General features: G+C 38.0%; 3 protein-coding genes across 5 annotated transcripts; 2 read left to right on the forward strand and 1 right to left on the reverse strand.

Annotated features, from left to right (window-relative positions):
• The first annotated feature begins 4,489 nt into the window (after window positions 1-4,489).
• LOC128296603 (uncharacterized) lies at window positions 4,490-5,681 on the forward strand. Its single transcript, XM_053032035.1, has 3 exons — window positions 4,490-4,597; window positions 5,066-5,175; window positions 5,249-5,681. The coding sequence occupies exons 1-3, from the start codon at window positions 4,490-4,492 to the stop codon at window positions 5,679-5,681; spliced, it is 651 nt and encodes a 216-aa protein (XP_052887995.1).
• Window positions 5,682-14,188: 8,507 nt separating this feature from the next.
• On the forward strand, window positions 14,189-15,954 carry LOC108471239 (protein yippee-like At4g27745). 3 transcript variants are annotated; one of them, XM_017772861.2, is made up of 3 exons: window positions 14,189-14,437; window positions 15,156-15,307; window positions 15,535-15,954. In XM_017772861.2, the coding sequence occupies exons 2-3, from the start codon at window positions 15,215-15,217 to the stop codon at window positions 15,760-15,762; spliced, it is 321 nt and encodes a 106-aa protein (XP_017628350.1). In that variant the 5' UTR covers window positions 14,189-14,437; window positions 15,156-15,214; the 3' UTR covers window positions 15,763-15,954. The 3 variants fall into 3 exon arrangements, with proteins under 3 accessions (XP_017628350.1, XP_052887372.1, XP_052887371.1); XM_053031412.1 differs by having other exon boundaries at window positions 14,436-14,612; XM_053031411.1 differs by lacking the exon at window positions 14,189-14,437 and adding an exon at window positions 14,932-15,070.
• On the reverse strand, window positions 15,754-18,264 carry LOC108471678 (aluminum-activated malate transporter 10-like). Its single transcript, XM_017773260.2, has 6 exons — window positions 17,706-18,264; window positions 17,489-17,629; window positions 17,104-17,376; window positions 16,882-17,003; window positions 16,652-16,795; window positions 15,754-16,568 (listed from the first exon to the last, which is right to left on the reverse strand). The coding sequence occupies exons 1-6, from the start codon at window positions 18,046-18,048 to the stop codon at window positions 16,095-16,097; spliced, it is 1,497 nt and encodes a 498-aa protein (XP_017628749.1). The 5' UTR covers window positions 18,049-18,264; the 3' UTR covers window positions 15,754-16,094.
• Window positions 18,265-19,618: the final 1,354 nt, after the last annotated feature.

The raw sequence follows: 19,618 nt of genomic DNA on the forward strand, positions 1-19,618 counted from the left end.
TAGCCGACTTGGAACTATTTTACCCAACACGAGGTAAGTCATTAAGCATATATTTGGTGTTGATTTAAATGATCATAATATATATGCAAATGTGTTTAAATGAGTTGATGTGTAAATGGAAATGTATGTGTATGAAATGATGCCATTGTTGAATGTATAAAGGCAGCAAAATGCATAAGGTACTGGTCTCGGTACTAAGTGTGCGGGTATAAATGGACACGGTGACAAGATTGGCACTAAGTGTGCGGGTTTAAAATTGTACAGCACTAAGTGTGCGAGTTTGATTATATAGCACTAAGTGTGCGAGTTGAATGTATATAGAACTAAGTGTGCGGATTCACTATATGCTCTTGCATCACAATTGGCACCGAGTGTGCGACATTATCGAGTTAATCCGGACAATGGATCGGGTAAGTACCTTGAGCTCATGACGAATAGGCAATATGTTCATGCTCGGGGTTGAGCTTGGTAAGCTTTAAATCTATGTGATAATTGCAATTGTATGATTGTGGTGAAAATGAGTTGGTGTGTGAAAATGCCTCAAATATCTTATTGTACAGAATATGAAATGTGGATGTATGACTTGGTATGAGATTGAACCGAAAGGTCAGGAATTATGGTATAGTTTGATATGGATGGAGTACCTAGCCTCGTTTATCGTTTCATGTTGTGATAATTTTATTAATGGATGGTTGATGAATGCTTATGACTTCTGAGTTATAAACTCACTCGGTGTTTTCTTGTCACCCATTTTAGGTCTCTTGGACTCGTATCGTTTTGCGTGCTCGGAACCGTCGTTGAAGTCATCACACCATTTGGAAATCTTTTGGTATTGTCTTCGTAGTTGAACTAGGAGAACATTTGGCATATATAGGCTATTTTGTTTTGTTGAATTGTGGGTTGTAAACTTTAAGCCATGCGAAAATGGCCTATGTGGTCGGTTGAGTGTGATCCTAAAACATATAGTCACGAGCCTTAGAAACCTTAATTTTGATAAGGTGGCCATAGTTGTATTATGTATGATGAAATAGTTGGCCATGGAAGAATTATGAAATAGTCATTGTTTGCTTTAGTAACAGATGCTGCCAGCAGCAGTGAGGTGAGATGGAAAAATCACAATTGAACCTTGATGAATCTATTTTCATATGGACGAAACGAAACGACCATATGAGCCGTATTTTAAGAGATATTTGAGATTTTGTGAGACAGGGCCAGAACGGTTTCTGGATCCTCTGTTTCGACTTTGAAAATTTACCATAAATTAAACAATTAGGAGTCATGCCTTATATGCATAGATTCCCATTTGAGTCTAGTTTCATTAGAAACAAACGGCATGAGCATTGGAGCTCCGTACAAGATGATATCCAGGTCGTAATGCGCAAAGGTCAGTGTAATCGAACTCTGAAACAGGGGTGACTTTAACTAATAAACTGTACTAATTGGCTCGACCAAAAATTCTAGAAAAAAATGTGTAGATGGGATTATGAGTCTAGTTTCAGGAAAAATTGACGGAACTGATTTTCGAGTTCTGGAACTAGAGATATGACTTTTAAGGTGACATGACGCAGTTAGCTAGCTTTGCCTGGAATGTAAATTAAATATTTGAGAGAGAAACAAGGGAAGTAAGTCCGGTAACACCACATGGTCAAATCCGGTGACGGTCACGGGTTTGGGGTGTTACACCTTCCTATTAATTTGTACAGGTAATCCCCAGACTTGACAGTTCAGTGCAACAGATGACTCGACGGTGGCCACACATATTTTAAATTGCTTACTTTCGTTTATGGTTTTATTTGTTTATAGGGTATTTTTGTGTGGTTGGACTTTATGGACTGTTTTGCTTTAACTTTGGAAATTTTAACTGCTTTTACGAGCTTACAACTACAACCTTAACAAAATACGGATTTTCTAAAAACTAAGGTTTTCCTTAAAATGAGCGATTTTACTTAAGAATGAATGGTTTCCAACGCATCCGCTAAAAAGATACATTTGAGACAAATCAATAGACATGTGTTATTCTGAGTTAGTTAAATGTTAGTAATCGAAAATGGTTTTATTGTCAACTTAGTTTCAATCACCCTATCAAGTGACATAGCCAGATTCGACCATAATGTCCAAGCCGGGTTTAGAGGTGTTACATTTAGTGGTATCAAAGTAGGTTGAAAAACTCGGCTATGGATTTTTGGTTTTAAAACTTGGTTTCTTGCAAAAACAAAGTCTGAATTACTAAAACTGCTTTCATAAAACTTCTGTTAATAAATACTGAAACTGAAAATGATTCATAAAACTGTTAATGTAGATAAATTCTGAATCTACGATGAGCGCAAGAGGTATTCGTGGACGTGGTACTAGAGGTCGAGGTAGGGGTAGTAGAGGGGCTCGAGCTGAGTTCTCTTCCTTAGGTAGTATACTGAATTTAGAGATGAGTGAGACGCCAGTATCACCCGCTACTGAGACTTGGTCTCAAGATCACATGGCTGGGGATGACGCATTGTCCCAAGCTATGTTAAGGATACTGGAGAGGGTCACTGGATGTAATACTAGATCTGGAAGTCGTGGGTCGATTACAAAATGACTCCGGTCCAATGGAGCTGAACATTTTAATGGTGTCATTAGAGTCACCCCTAATGTGGCTGAGTACTGGATTAAGGCCATGGAGCGGATTATGGATGACTTAGATTGCACTCTTGAATAGAAATTGAAGGGTACTATCTCTCTGTTACGAGATGAGGCTTATCAATAGTGGTTGACCATTAAGAAGGGCACTCAGGCTGAAAGTCTGACCTGAGAGTTCTTTAAGACCACCTTCCAAGGGAAATATGTAGGAGCCAGTTATGTGGACGCTCTCAGGAGGGATTTTCTAAATCTTACTCAGGGGGATCGATTAGTGGCCGAGTATGAGGCTGAGTTCCTAAGATTAAGCCGTTATGCGCGAGGTATGGTGGCATCAGAGTATGAGAGGTGTGTCCGCTTTGAGGATGGCCTCAGATATAATTTGAGAGTTCTGATAGCTCTGCAGAGGGAGCGAGATTTTTCTGTTCTGGTCAAGAAGTCGAAGATTGTCGAGCATGTTAAGGGCGCTAAGTGCCAAAACAGAAAAAGAGAGAGGGGTAAGAACAAGAGGGATTCTAAGCCCTCAAGTTCTGTACAGAGGCCTAAGAAAAAGGCCAGAGCTGATGGGCCAGTTAGAGTTTGGCCCCTGATGCTCCTACTGGGTTACAGCTGCGTGGAGATTGTGGTAGATGCCATCAGGGCGAGTGTTGGAGGAGGACTGGGGCATGTTTGAGGTGTGGGTCGCTAGAGCACTGCATTCGGGAGTGTCGAGAGTTAATCAGATGCAAGCTCCGGGTACTGGCACTACACAACCATAGAGAGTAGTTTAGCAGCAACCTAAGGGCCATGGTCAGGCAAGAGATGGTAACGGTATGGGCTGTGGTCAGAGAGTATCGGACAGAGGTGTTGGACAGAATGAGACGAGGCAGTCTTCTCTTGTTTACGCTACACATCACCGAGAGGACAGAGATACTCCGGATGTCATCACGGGTACGTTACTTATTTATGATGTGCCTTACACTGCATTGATAGATATAGGATCTATACATTTCTATGTTGCCTGTTCTATTTCCCAAAATCTGTGGATTCCGGTTGAGAGTACTTCTAGTGAAGTGACTGTGTTGATCCCGCTGAGGCAATCTGTTAGAGTTAGCAAATTATATAGGAATGTTCCTTTAGAGTTTCAGAGGATGATATTTTTGGCTAACTTGATAGAGCTTCTATTTGGGGATTTCGATCTGATTTTAAGGATGGACTGGTTGGTCAAGCATCTTGTAAGCTTGGATTGTGCGACTAAGAGGGACGTCTTGAGAACTGAGGAGGATGTTGAGGTAGTCGTGATTGGAGAACACCAAAATTATTTGGCTAATGTGATCTCTGCACTGGTGGCTGAAAAACTGGTTCATAAGGGATGTGAGGCGTACTTAGCCTATATTAGTGGTTCCGTTTCTAGGGATTCTACTATGAAGGATATTAGAACTGCAAGGGATTTTTCAGATGTTTTTCCTGAGGAGCTATCAGGTTTACCTCTGAATCGGGAAGTGGAGTTTGGGATTAAGCTTTTCCCTGGTACAGTTCGGTGTCTATTGCTCCCTACTAAATGGCACCGAAGGAGTTTACAGAGCTTAAGGCTCAGATTCAGGAGTTGTTTGATCGTGGGTTAATTCGCCCTAGTGTGTCTCCATGGGGAGCACCGGTACTGTTGAAGAACGATGGATCCATGAGGATGTATATTGACTACCGGCAACTGAATAAGCTGGCCATCAAGAATAAGTATCCGTTACCAAGGATCGATGATCTGTTTGACTAGTTTCAAGGGGCGTCTGTGTTCTTTAAGATTGGCTTGTGTTCTGGGTATGATCAGTTGAGGGTTAAGAAGGCTGATGTGCATAAGACGATATTTAGGACTTGTTATGGTCACTATGAGTTCCTAGTGATGCCATTTGGACTGACTAATACACCGGTAGCTTTCATGGATCTAATGAACCGAGTGTTCCAGCCCTACCTAGATCAGTTTGTAGTGGTGTTCATCCATGACATATTGGTTTGTTCGAGGACTAAGGATGAGCATAACGAGCACCTCAGAGTGGTTCTTCAAACTTTGGGGGAAAAACAGCTTTACGCTAAGTTTAGCGAGTGAAAGTCCTGGTTACGTCAAGTAACATTTCTGGGTCATGTGGTGTCTGCTAAGGGGATTCGAGTCGATCCTCGAAAGATTAAGGCTGTATTGGATTGGAAGCACATTAGGAATGTGTTTGAGATCTGCAACTTTTTAGGGCTGGCAGGTTATTATCGTCGGTTTATAGAAGGCTTCTCATTGATTGCAGCACCCTTAACTAAGCTGCTACGTAAGGGTGTATCATTTGTTTGGTCTGATGCATAGCAAGAGAGCTTCGAGAAGCTCAAAACTGTACTAACTGAGGCTCCTGTTCTGATACAGCCTGAAGCTGGAAAGGAGTTCATGATTTATAGTGATGCATCACATGTTGGTTTGGGATGTGTGTTGATGTAGAAGGGTAAGGTGGTAGCATATGCGTCTCGTCAGATTAAGACACATGAGGCAAACTACCCAACGTATGACTTGGAACTGGCCACCAAAAATCTGGAGGCACTATCTGTACGGTGAGAAGTGCATCATCTACACTGATCACAAAAGCCTCAAGTACCTCTTAACTCAAAAAGAGTTGAATCTTAGGCAGCGTAGATGGATTAAGCTGCTTGAGGACTATGACTGTTCTATTGAGTACCATCCTAGCAAGGCTAATATGATGGCCGATGCACCGAGTCGTAAGACGATGATAGATCTGAGAGCGATGTTCATTCGACTTAGCTTGTTCAACAATGGGAGTTTGTTGGCTGAGCTACAAGTCAAACCAACTTGGATTGAGCAGATTAAGGGTAAACAACTGGAGGATGAGTCTTTGGGTCTTCGGTTCCAACAGATTGAGGGTGGTAGCACTACGGACTTTGGGTTAAACTCTGAGGGTGTGTTGTGTTTTGGAGGCCGGATATGTGAGCCAAATGATTCTGAATTGAGACAATCTATACTGAGAGAGGCACATAGTAGCCCTTACGATATGCACCCTAGTGGGAATAAGATGTACCGATATCTTCAAGTGTTGTATTAGTGGCCAGGATTGAAGCGAGATGTTACTGATTTTATGGCTAGATGTTTGACATGCCAGTAGGTTAAGGCTGAGCATCAGTTGCCTTCGGGTCTACTACAGTTGATTAAAATTTTGCTATGGAATGGGAGCGGGTAACGATGGATTCTGTTAGTGGGTTACCTTTAACACCCACTAAAAAGGATTCAGTGTGGGTCATCGTGGATCGATTGACCAAGTCTGCACACTTCATACCAGTTAGGACCGACTATTCTCTTCAGAAGTTGGCAAAGGTCTACACCTCTGAGATAGTGAGACTGCAGGGGGTACCGGTCTCAATTATTTCTGATAGGGATCCTCACTTCACGTCTCAGTTATGAAAAAGGTTACATGAAGCTCTGGGTTCGAGATTGGACTTCAGTACCGAGTTCCATCCTCAGACTGATGGTCAATCTGAGAGGGTATTCAAATACAAGAGGATATGTTGAGGAGCTATCTTATCGACTTTTAAGGCAATTGGGAGGATTATCTGCCATTAGCAGAGTTCGCCTATAATAACAGCTTTCAATCTAGCATTCAGATGGCACCTTACGAGGCTGTGTATAGTCGTAAGTGTCATACTCCTTTGTGTTGGATTGAGTTGGGTGAACATCGAGTGTTGGGTCCTGAGTTGGTTTCCAAGACTGAGGATAAGGTTCAACTGATTAGGGATCATCTGAAAGCGGCTTCTGATATACAGAAGTCTTATGCTGATTTGAAAAGACGTGAGATTGAGTATTCTATGGGGGACTTCATTTTTCTTAAGGTCTCGCCATGGAAGAAGGTTCTTCGAAGGAAGTTTATTCCATTAGTGAAGGTGCTGTGGTGGAATCATAGCACTGAGAAGGTCACGTCGGAGCCTAAGGACACGATGCATCAGTAGTATCCTCATCTATTCTGATCAGGTAAATTTTGAGGCTGAAATTTTATTTTAGGAGGTAGAGTTGTAACACCTCAAAATATTTGTTTCTGTTTCTATAAATAATTGACACAACTGTATGTCTGCTCCAATGGTTAAGTGTTCTGGGTGTGTGTGTGAGGTCCCAAGTTCAAGCCTTGGCTTTAGCAAATTTTGATTATTTTTGGAATTAAGTTCTACCTCTATGCAATGGGCTTATATTAAGTTATTCATAAAACCAAATCAGAATAGGCCTGCTGGTCTGGTGGTTAAGTGGAATGTTAGTTTACTGATGGGCAGGTGTTTGAATCCCTACTTTAGCAAGTGTGTTATATTTTTGGCTCTGGTAGTGGATAGAGTTTTAGTTAAACTGAGAGTTTGGGTAGTGGGTTTAGTAGAGAGATTTGAAGGATCTCGGAGTTGTTGTAATACCCAAATACCTGTGTCCATTGATGAAGTAGGGTCACATAACATAACCTGCTCAACTCCTCTATAGAACGTTTCGCGTACATAAGAATCAGATTTGCACTTTTAAATTTCAATAATTTCAAATCCAATGTAATTAAATAGTTATAACAGTAATAGCATGTTTCCATGAGTGACTTCTATAGTATGCGCATACAAAAGAGTAAAAGTGTAAAGTCTTGAGCTTAAATGAATAACATCATACAACTAAAACTTTTCTATTCATTTGGTGATTTTTCTCCTCTTGACCGAATACCCATACATAATATATATCCCAATTGCTTAATATGTTAGTTCAAGCATAACATAATTACACTCATATCACAAATATGAACTTATATGTCAAGTTGATTAACACTTCAAGATTTATATCTAAACCATTATCAAATCCATACATAGGACTTTAGTCATATTCGCATGGCTTTATATATACAATATTATCAAAATATGAACCTCCCAAAATATTATCCTATACATGCCATAATATCTACTAGAGTTTTAAACAAAGGTACCAAAAAGGTTGTCAAAAGATGCGATGACTTAATATGCCCAAGCTTTCCTCGACAAGATGATCTATACAAAACCAATAAACACACCAAGTGAGTTATTAACTCAATAAGTCCTAAGAAATTTCAAGAATGTAATAATCCGATTATCTTAACAAAAATAAAATTTCAATCCAATACTAGCCGAATTCAAACATGATATCACAAGGAAATCTTATGTCACATATGTGCATTATGAATTTGGTACATCCTTACCCGAATTCACTATGTACTCCAACACCATTTAATCACAAATTGAAAATACCATGGTAAATGTCATATACAAATCATTGGCGTATATGTAAATGGCATACAATGTCTAATTATTTAAATAAGCACAAATCAAGCCGCTCCATCTATCAATTCAATCTCCAATCCATTTAGATTCATTTATCTCTACTTTATATCTTTGTTTAAATATATATATACTAATTGAGCCGATTACCTTTCTCTTCTTTCTCTCTTCCTAAGCATTATATATTAATATACAAATTAAAATCAAATCCCATGTCTAGTATCCATGAACATTTCATTACTCCCAATTTAATGTTTTAATGAATTTTCATTTGCACAAGTAATTCTCCACGATCGATATCACACACTTAGTGCTCGATTTGAAAGTCCGCACACATAGTGCTCTTACTTATTCGCACACATAGTGCCACGTTTTCTCGCACACATAGTGCCATGTAATCTCGCACACACAGTGCCACTTAGTTTTTACACACATAGTGCCGCATAACCTTGCACACATAGTGCTGAAATTTCTTATCTATAGCTACCACAATATCATAAATAGGTCAAAAATCTCACATTCGATTTTCAAAAACTCATACATACCATGGTATCTTATCCAACTTATTTTGTGTCATTTATGTGCAATATTAACCGTAACTTAAATTACTTAAGAACTTACCTTTTTAGTCAGATGAACAACTCCGATCGGCTACTCAACTGCTTTCACTTTCCCTTTGGCCGAACTTGGCTCCCTTTGATCTTGAGCTCCAACTAAGCAAATAAAATAACTCAATCATCGTAGCCCCAATTTATATTCATTCAAATACTATCAAGCTCATATACTTCTAATCTCATGAGTTCAACATCTTAATGCCCATTGTAATCACTCAAATAAATTTCTAATACATAAATTAAGTCACTCAAACAATCTTAATTTAAATTCGGCAAACACACATACCAAACTATTTTAGCCAAATTCTCCATAGCACTTAAACTAAAATATGCACATTAAAACTTACTCAATTTTCATTATGCCTTTCACTCCTAAAACATAAAAAAAAAAATATATAAATCTTATTCCTTCATCCATATCTCGGTCAATTGCTCAATTTACCCTATAAACATGAATTTTGCACTTTAACTAATCTACCATGACTCATTCGGCCTTAACACTTATTTGAACCATTTTTCATACAAGAAAGTAAAAATAAAATGAACATTCCATTTAAACCACATATGGCCGAATGCACAAAGTATTACCCAACTAACAATTCAACAAGATTAACCTCATTCTAACATCTACTTATTCAATTCAACATGAAAACAACCTCTAATTCTAACATCTTGATACACGGCCTAGTGCCCAAACCACCATAGAAATTTGATTTTCTTGACATGGCCAAGAAATGCATTTAGCAATTAACTTAAACACATAAAAAGATTTCAAAATCACTTCAAAACTTACCTCCAACTAGCAAAAGAGGGTGCCGAATTGCCTTAGTGTAATTTCTCTTTTTCTTTCCTTTTGTTTCGGTTTTTGCAAGAAGAAGAAGATGAACACTTATTTTTAATTTCTTATTTTATTCCTATTTTTATTTTTTTATTCATATTATTTATGATCTTATAATCACTTATCAATATAATATTATGATTAAATTAAACTTAGTAGAGGAACATCATTACTTGGCCGGCCACTTAATGCATATTGGGCATTTTGCCATGCAAACCCAAACTTTCATACTTTGAAAATTATTTGGTCCTCACACATTTTCCTAACATATTTTCTAAGTTTCTCAACTAAGTCCTTTCAAGTGAAATTCACATTCATATGACTAAATTAAAACATCAAATTTTTCACACATGCACTATCACACATAGAAGATATAAAAATTATTTTTTTTATAAATTTTATGACTCGATTTTGTGGTCCCGAAACCACATTCCGACTAAGGTCAAATTAAGGCTGTCACAGTTGTTGAGATTATCTTTTTTATTTTATTCTTTTTCGAAAATTCTCACTCCTGTCAAATTTGCTATTCAGTTTTTGACATTTCTCTGCAAAAAGCTCATATTCTGTTTCCTTTATGCAGTTTCTGCCTTTTCCCTTTCTCCCTGTTCATTTTTCCTTCCAAACTCATCTCTCTATTGTACAACTTTTGATTACGTTTTGAATCAGTAATTTTTGGTAAGATGGTTTGGTTTTTGTTTGTTAATTTTGTAATTAATATATGTCGTTAATGCTAACTAGGTGAAGTTTCAGAGGCTCAAAATCGTTCATAGAGACTTAGTTCTGTGGGAAGTATTATTATTCGATCAAAGGTAAGGTTTAGTTGTTCTATGGATGAATAACTTGATTCAAGTTCCATTTAGTTTGGTGCTAAAATGGCTAATTGAGTGATTTGTTGGTCAATCTTAGGTGCTTGTGATCTCGGGAGTGGTTTTATATCGAAATAGTACCAGTTGTGTACTCGAAACGCAGAAAATAGGGTTTTAGCAAAAGCCGAAAACCCCACTGTTGATGCCACACGGGCGTGTGGCTACCCCGTATGGTAGGCCATGTGCCATAACACTGGTGTGTGATCGACGATGCCAGGCTGTACACATAAGACACGACCGTGTAATGGCCAGGTAGATCGTGTGCCACATACGAGCTAGACTGATTTGTGTCGTGTGGGCTACACGGGCACGTGGGTCCACATAGGTAGTCCACAAGGGCATGTGGGATTTCGGGCCAGGCCATGTGATCCGCACGGCCAAGGCCAAATTGGGTTGTATGGGCCACTCGGGTAAGCCACATGGGCGTGTGAGCCCATTTATCTAAAATGTTTCCTAGGGTTGCACGGGTCGCCCAAGTAGACTATAAACCTACTATTGGGTCGGTAAGCATTACCTAGACCCCTAAATGTATGATTTGAGTGTATGTGATGCATGATAAATTATGCATGATTACCGATATATATGTATATGTATGACTGATAGTTGCAGGAAAGCATGACATATTGTATATTTGTATTCCATTGGGATAGGATGATGATATTTAGAGGAAGTGTACTGAAAGGCTTTAGTCCTATTATCTGGCAGCTCAGCTGCAATATACTGAATATGTGCCACATTCGGTACCACATGGAGTGTAGGGATGAGTGGGTGTTTTAAACCCCACATGGAGTGTAGGGATGGACAAAGATGGTGTGTAGAGGCTAGTGGGTAGGACTCTATTCACTGATTATTATTTACATTACTGTTACTGTGATAGGCTAAAGCCCTAATACAATCTGATACTAAACTAAAATGGGCTAAAGCTCAAACTACTACTGAAACTGTACTAGGCTTAGGCCCTCGACTGCATTTGACTGTTTACTGCTAATTGACTGTATTCATGTTTTTTGTGGGGATTACACATTGAGTTTACGTAAACTCACCCCTTCCTGTTAATTTGTATAGGTAATCCCCAGACTTGACGGTTCGGTGCAGCGGAGGATTTGACGATGGCCACACATATTTTAAATTACTTACTTTCGTTTATGGTTTTATTTGTTTATGGGGTATTTTTATGTAGTTGGACTTTATGGATTGTTTTACTTTAACTTAGGAAATTTTAACTGCTTTTACGAACTTACAACTACAACCTTAACAAAATATGAATTTTCTAAAGAATAAGGTTTTCCATAAAATGAACAATTTTACTTAAGAATGATTGATTTCCGATGCTTCCGCTAAAAAGATAAGTTTGAGACAAATCAACGGACATGCGTTATTCTGAGTTAGTTAAATGTTCTGAGTTAGTAAACGGAAATGGTTTTTATCGTCAACTTAGTTTCAATCACCCTATCAAGTGACATCGCTAGATTCAGCCATAATGTCCTAGCCGCTCATCTTGGATCCCTATCGGGCTGAGTTGGTGGTTGTGAGGATAACCCACATTGGTAGAATAACGATGCTGGTGGTGTTTGTGACACTATCAATGAACTACTATATGGTGTCGCCTGACCCACTTGCAGATAAAAGGTGGGAACTGAAGGCAATATCAATTGTTTCGGTGTTGTTGGTAGGATCGACATGTGATATGGCATGGTGTGTGACGTTCATGCATAGTATATCCCTAAAGAAAGTGTTGATGCAGGGAATGATGGGGCATGATATGGTGTTTGTGTAAAATAAACTGATGTTGAGTGTTGTGGTGGTTGTGTAAAATAAACCAAAACTAAAGGTGATGATATGAAGAATGAGTGTGTGTGTGTGTGTGTGTGTGTGTGTGTGTGTGTGTGTGTGTGTGTGTGTGTGTGTGTGTGTGTGTGTGTGTGTGTGTGTGTGTGTGTGTGTGTGTGTGTGTGTGTGTGTGTCTGTGATGGTTGTGACAAAAAAAACTAGGTTAAAGTAAAATAAATGAAGCAGATTGACCGAGAGGTTGCACGGTAGTTGGGTCTTCTGATCCAAATAGAGCATATGTTGATCCCACCGCGTCCCCATCTCTCGACCTAGGATTGATGGGCCCTTGTCTTGGCCTTCTAAGGTGACGTTGCCTACTCTTCTCTAAATTTGATAGTAGATATTGCTTGTCGTTAAGCTTGAACCAACCAATGTAATACGAAGACGTCGCCAACTCCGGTGTGAGAAATGGTTTACACGTTGGGAAGAAATCATATCTACGCTTCCAATCTCGATATACTTTTTGTATAAGGACGTTCAATCTTCTTCAAGTCTCTCTCGCAAGTCAATCTTGGCACTTTGACGTGCCAGATGTTGTATTGGCTAAAAATTCGATCAGGATGCATTTTTGAATCCTCGGATCCGTATATGTATCTATACAAACTGCATTAAGAATTTATAATTTTTAGTACGTGCGTAATATTTAATTTTAAGTGCTAGAATACATATTATATAACTTTGAAATTCATAAATTAACATTGTCTTCAGTTTCTTGATCTAGAGTTAGTCAGATATCCTCGAGCTCCGTCAGTATATCATTGTGTCTCACGAGATTATTCCACTTATTCAAATAATATGTTATTTAAAAATTACAACAATGAAAAATAAAAATGATAATGATTTTGTGGAATGAATTTTACCATATGACGAGTGGAGATTTGTAAGGGAGTTCCACTTAGGGGCATAAATATGGTAGTCGATACCATGCCTAGGATTGGAGAAGGAGCATGCAGTTGTTGATTTTGGTTTTATCTAATATCGGGGCTCAACACATTTCTTGGTACAATGTCACCATCACCGCAAATCCTCAACTAAGTCGTTCTGATTCCTTCAAGTTGGCTAGTAGTAGTAGCCACCTCAAATGCACCAGATTGTGATATTTATTTGGCATTAGCAGACCCCCGATCAACCTCAAAATGAATGTGCATGCGAATTGTTTCTTTGTGACGTCACTCGTTGAATCCTCGATAGTTTGGAAGTTGTCCTCCAACCATCTCAGCTCAATCCAGCTACCCCTAAATTTGTTCAACACATTTACTAACAGTTACTTGCATGTTGCAGTCCAATCAACACTAACAACTGGCCCCGTAACGACATCCCCATCGATCAGTAGACCGAGTTGTAGACTAATGTCCTCGAGTGTAATTGTACACTCGCCGTAAGGGTGATAGAACGTGTGGGCCTTCGGTCTCTATCTCTCGATCAAAGCACTGATGATTGAGGATACAATTTAGCCCCCCCGAGCATGCGAGTCGCATATAAAAAACATGCATCTCACAAGTGTCCATGAACGACCTTCAGTGCACTTTTACTTAAGTTGCTTATGTACGTCTCCAAAATCTGATCTTCGGGCTAAGTATACAAATATAAAAATTAATAATTTAAGCAGAATAATAATTAACTATTTAAAGTTAAATAATTTAATAAATTTACTTAAAGTTAAATAATTTAATAAATTTACTTACCATTTGTAATTGAAAATCGAAGATATGCTTGTCATCCAAACGAATAAGTTGATTTGTCATTTAAAATATTTTAAGAATAAAATTGAAGAGAATAAAATTCAAAAGAAGAAAAGAATTTAGAAAAAATTGATGATTGAAAATTAAAATTAAAAATTAAAAATTAGAAATTAGAAATTAGAAATTTAAATGTGAAGATTGAAAATATAAAATTGAAAATTGAAGATAAAAGATTGAAGATTGAGAATTTAGAAAGAAAGAATAAGTATAGAGTATTTGGGTGAAAAGAAGGAAAGTTTTAAAAGGTTTATATTATAATTTTTATGGGTGTTAAATTTTAATAGCCATTGAAAAAGTTACTGTTTAAAAAATAACATTAAAAGAAAACGTGTCCCAAAAAAAAATAACATTAAAGGAAAAGGTGTCCTACAAGCTATTGCGACTTTAGTGAAATTTTTTTTCAGCATTTTCATTTAAATTAACCTTACATGAAAATCAAAAAATGGCAGATTGGTAATTTGCACAGAGTCCCATGTCAATCTGATGAAGATGAACGAAAACCTCCAATGTCCTCTAATCGGAAAAATCGAAAAAACCCAGCAAACTCCACGCACAACTTTATTGTTGAGAGACAAACAAGTTTGGATTGAGAACCTTCATCATCAACAACAACACCAAAAAGCATGGAACTCATGAGTCTCTGACCAGGTTCGTACCCAACACTAAACGAAAAGTCAAGACGTGCCTTTCATTTTCCCTTTATCCCTTTTTTCGTCTTCTTTCTATCATCTTCTCTATTGATCGTTGCATTGTCATCAATCATTGTCTGACAATAATGGGTTTTTCTTTAGCTTTCTTCTGATTTCTGGGTTCGTCTGCTCTGGTTAGTGTAGATCTTTTTCATGTGATTCTCTCTGCTTTAGCTCTTCTTTTCAATTGCAGGGTTACTTATTTTCTCTCTTGTTCTTCAAAATCTGGGCTCTACTTTGGGACTTTACTTGTTTACGTTATTTTTTTATCATAATTCCCATTGATTATCCTTCTTTCTTTTGTATCGGAAGCTAGTTTCACTTAGTGAATTTTTAGCTTTCAACTTGTTTATTGAACCTGATTTTTTCTTATTGTTAAACCGGGTATCTTCTTTGATCCATTATCAAAAGTGAATTCATGGCACTGCTGCTGTCTTTATCAGTCTTGTTATCCATCATTTTCCTTATCTTAGATCATTAGTTACATAAATGCTCACTTTTTTTTTCCCCTTTTTTCGTTTACATTTCAAGTATACTGTTTTGGTTGTAGCGGGTGTTGTAGTAGATTGTATAGTTTGTTGGTGTATACAAGGTGAGCTTTTGATTAATCTTATCATCATTGCTGTGATTGATTTGGGTTTGAACACTGATCACTGTCTTTTGATTGTTTTCTTCAGATTTCTGAAAAGGTATTCTGTTTGTGTGAGAGAGGCAACGAGTTGAGTGTAGTTGCTAAATGGAGGAAATGGTCGGGCCAAGGTTGTATAGTTGCTGCAATTGCAGAAACCAAATTGCCCTTCACGATGATGTTATATCCAAGTCCTTTCAGGTAATGAATTCGATAAAAAATATTGTCTGCTGTACTCTTTCAATTAAAGGTTATATATGATGATCTCTTTCAGAAGCTATCAGGGAAATGAAAGATTAAATGTCTTTTCTGTCACTTTGGTGGGACTATATGTTGCATTAGGTTCAACCTTGTAAAGCAAAGCTGTTTTGCCGAAAGCATTGTATTAGATATATGTTGCAAACGTTGATTTACAATGTGAATTTCAGGGGAGAAATGGTCGAGCCTTTTTGTTCTCCCATGCAACTAACATAATGGTGGGTCCTAAGGAGGATAGACAATTGATGACTGGTCTCCACACAGTGGCTGATGTCTACTGCTGTGATTGCCGTGAAGTGTTGGGTTGGAAATATGAGCGGGCTTATGAGGAAACTCAGAAGTACAAGGAAGGGAAATTCATTCTTGAGAAGTTGAAAATTGTCAAAGAGAACTGGTAGGGTTATCCATGAATGTTTTCTGGATGATTCTCCTCATTAACCAAGTATATGGATGATGTCTCTGTCTTTTTCTTCTTCCCAATCGAAAATATTTTATGCATTGTTCTTCCCTGTGCTTTTTTGCTATGTTCCTTGATCGGATGTTATTCGTTTTGTTAATAAAATAGTGAATGATTTGAATCCGTTTTTTAATTCATTGATACAATTGGTGCTGAGAAACAAGACATGTCATATAATATGGCAAGAAATATATTTCCAGTGGCAGTTTTTTGTTCACTCCATTTCCAAGGATACATGTGTTGGGCCGAGCCTAGACTTGGTTTTGTGTCTTGTCAGTATAAGCAAATCCCCTGGGTGATGTGCTTTGCATCTGATACAGTTTTATCAGTCATTTTGCTGTGCTTGGACTTGTCATCATTGATTCCAAATTCAGCTAGCTTGGCTAGTTCTTCCACAGCGTCAACTAGGGCTTCAATCCGCCCAGAAATTTCAATCAGTATAGAAGCCAAAGTCACCACTGGTACGAGTTCCATCAGAGTGACTGTGGGTGTTGTTGCTTCCGAGCAGGCTGTCTCTAAGGTTTTGTTTCCCGGAATTGCTGATGGATTCAGCAAATGAGGAATCGTTTTTAAGTCATTCTGGAGCTCTTGCACTGCGCTCTTCATTTCCTCCGCCAACAAATCTGTCGTTGATGATTTCTTCTTCATCATCTTCACCGTTTCTGCAAGCTCCCTTATGACATTTGAAGAGCTAGAGCTCACTTTCAAGCAACCACTGCCAAGATGCTGCTTTATTAATTTAGCTGCCTGTTTAAAACATGTGATGGCAGCCTGAATTAGTATTCTATTTTTCATCATGGAATCAAACTAAGTCTGTGAACTTGGTTGACCTGATTTTCTGATTTTATGCAACTGTTGAGAGCCTCTATGCAGTAAGCACAACTGCGCATGGATGCACCTATTTTTAGGTATTGTTTCCACGGATGCCGGAAGTTGAACTGGCCATGGGAAGGCTCCCACCTACCAAAATTTGCCTGCACACATGATACCGATCATGCCTAACATTACAACAAGGAACATTTACAGTATCACAACTTCATTTACTCTTCGTGTCACTTACCATAGATTCTTCGGATGCCTTGGAGCTTAGCACGCACTTGTAGCCTTGCAATTTATTATCAGTAGCCTCTTCCTCGCTGTTGGTACCTCCCCCACTCCGATTAAAATACTGTGTTACACAACCTGAAAAACATATATAGTGGAAAAGATTGGTTATTTCCTTATCGACTTAAAAAACATACTAATGTTATGAACGAGAACTGTGGGAAATGGAAGAACTAACCGTCCAGGGAATCTGCGAGTTTGTCCATGTTACGAACTATCAGGCTATGGAGCTCCTGACCAGACCAAATGGGGTAGACAAGCATGATTACAAGTATGCACAAGGAAGATCCAATGATAATGGTGGATATTCTATGATGGGTCAGCTCAAACAATTTATCCACTCTATAGCCTGATACTGCAACGAAGCTGAAGGTGAGTATGAAGATCAGGGCACCATAATCAAACCGGGACTTTACTGATGGAATGAGTCGAGAGAAGGTTGCTGCCGAAGCTGAAGCAGGAATTAAAAGGGAACACCAATCAAGGTTTACCAATGTCTAAATAGAAAAGAAAGCAACTATGTATGATATTTCTATCAAAATTCAAGCCAAATCAACATATACCTAATAGGAAAACTGAGGCTCCCACAACAAAGGGCTCAACTCTTTCTCCTGACTGACTGGCGACCCAGTGTACCCCAACCGCAAGAAATCCGGCTAGAAAGGTCCCTAAAACTCTGTTGAAACATTTGTATAGGGTTGCTCCTGGTGATGAGGTAAATGTTGAGATTTTCAGGGAAAACTACCGTGTTTTGAAGAAGTTGGAAATATATAGACTTACCAACAGTTGGCTCAAATACTACCACAACTGTCATAACAGCCCACATAGCATTGCCTCCAACACCATCATACAAAGGCCTCATGAAGTAGAACAATGATACAATTGCGAGTGCCAGTCCTACTTTAATGCAATGGATCACTTTTCTAGGATCATTAGTCCCCACGTCCCATGCTTTCTTCACAAACATCCTCACTTTCAAAGCAAAACCTAAAATTAGACCTTTTATTCCAAGCCAGGCCTTTCTTGCAAGCCCAGTAGCGGGAACCAATGCCTCTGATGAGCCATCAGCAGCCACCCTTATCCTCCATTCCACTCCCTCAAATACTTCCTTCCTAGGAGCCATTTGTAGACAGAAAATGATTGGTGCTATGTTGTTGACTATAGGAAACCAAGATAGTGAGACACCCTACTTGCATGGAATGTTTGGCTGAGGCTTTTATGATCAAAATCAGTGTGAGTATTGGATTATATAAAGAGGGATATGTTGAGTAGGACGTTGCTGATATTTTCAAGAAAATAGAAATAAATTAAAAAATTTAGCTGTTGCTTGAGGGATTCTAGAGGCAATTTTCTTACTTCTTTTTGTTGGTAATAAGGTCTTGATGTGGACAGGAGTTTGAGCAAACACGCATCCCTTTCTTTTAATTTTTAACTCTACAAATGACACATCTCCTTTTATAAAGTAAGAAGGATTAAATAACCAGATATACAATCGTCACCAAGCAACGAGAATAATATTTGTTATAAAATGAATGTCAATATGCAGCTTTTCTCTTGGAAACTGGAACAAACTATGGAACCAAATTTGTGTTGTGGAGCTGCTGACATAATGTGTCCTAAATTCAAAATATAAAGACCAAGATTTAGGCCATCAAAATATTTTCATTCTTTGTTCAACTATCCTCCTTAGTGGAACTGTAAGTGGAGTCCTTCTCAGGCATGCAGATTAAATCAAATAATATAATTAAGAAGAGCACCAACCTTTCACAAAGCACTTCAACATCTTTGAGTTTATTTTCTTTCTTATATAAGTTATCTTGAATTACTCATAAGTTGATCTTCAGGTGGATAACATGGAGTTTAACACCAAACATTTAACCAGTCTGCTGAAGCATCTTTTGTACCGAAAAAGAAAACCTCCATTTTAATCTTGCTAACCTATTTTTGGCTTATAAAATGTTATTAGAGTTACTGAAAAAAGGCTAGTTGCAGTGCATGCAGCTTTCTGCAACTGCAACAAAACCTTCACTCCTCCAGTGATCTTCAACTAAAGTGGAGAGGCCAACGTGAACCTGTGGATTTTAATTATTAAGTTTTGTTAAAAAGGTATCAGGGGCAACAGGTTCTTAAATACGTATAGCCCCAGTATATAAAATCACTTCCTCAAGGTAAATTAGGTAATGAATAAGACCATCAAGGTTCCCAACTTTAAACAAAGTGGGGCATTACTGATTTTAAACAAAAGGCTTTGATTGGGTTTATTTGCTGATTTCAGCTGAATGGAGAGAGCATTTATCTCCTGATTGTTGGAATATTTCCACAGCTCCACTGCACTGATTTGAAAGGATAATTCAGCTATCAGAATTTTTGCCCACTATCTAACATCCTTTTTTTGCGTATGGCATCCCCACTTTGTTAGAATTAACTAATTTGGAATTTAATTTGAAAGTTATATTTTTACTCGAATATTTTTGAAATGTTCCTAGCAAGTGATTTTTCTTGTGTGAATCTTATTTCAATAAAAATTTGATAAGTTAATCTGCTTACATATCTTGCTTTTATTGCAATATCGAGAGTTTCTTTATTTGACGTAAAAAAAGATATCACGCTAATTGAACTAGCTTTATAAAAGGTAAGATTGATCTAATCAAAGATTTAATAATCTATATATACTATACTCAGAGGCGAATCTA

This window comes from Gossypium arboreum, chromosome 8 (assembly GCF_025698485.1).
Source record: "Gossypium arboreum isolate Shixiya-1 chromosome 8, ASM2569848v2, whole genome shotgun sequence".
In the NCBI taxonomy this organism is placed as follows: Eukaryota; Viridiplantae; Streptophyta; class Magnoliopsida; order Malvales; family Malvaceae; genus Gossypium; species Gossypium arboreum.

Bases quoted from the DNA above. Each gene is read 5' to 3' on its own strand.
- LOC128296603 (XM_053032035.1), top strand. From the start codon at position 4,490: ATGCCATTTGGACTGACTAATACACCGGTAGCTTTCATGGATCTAATG. The intron at 4,598-5,065 runs GTTTGTTCGAGG...GTGTTGATGTAG, and splicing joins TGTTCATCCATGACATATTG to AAGGGTAAGGTGGTAGCATA. The intron at 5,176-5,248 runs GTGAGAAGTGCA...GTTGAATCTTAG, and splicing joins CTGGAGGCACTATCTGTACG to GCAGCGTAGATGGATTAAGC.
- LOC108471239 (XM_017772861.2), top strand. From the start codon at position 15,215: ATGGAGGAAATGGTCGGGCCAAGGTTGTATAGTTGCTGCAATTGCAGA. The intron at 15,308-15,534 runs GTAATGAATTCG...TGTGAATTTCAG, and splicing joins TTATATCCAAGTCCTTTCAG to GGGAGAAATGGTCGAGCCTT.
- LOC108471678 (XM_017773260.2), bottom strand. From the start codon at position 18,048: ATGGCTCCTAGGAAGGAAGTATTTGAGGGAGTGGAATGGAGGATAAGG. The intron at 16,796-16,881 runs GTAAGTGACACG...TCATGTGTGCAG, and splicing joins AGGCATCCGAAGAATCTATG to GCAAATTTTGGTAGGTGGGA. The intron at 16,569-16,651 runs GTCAACCAAGTT...TGTTTTAAACAG, and splicing joins GCATAAAATCAGAAAATCAG to GCAGCTAAATTAATAAAGCA.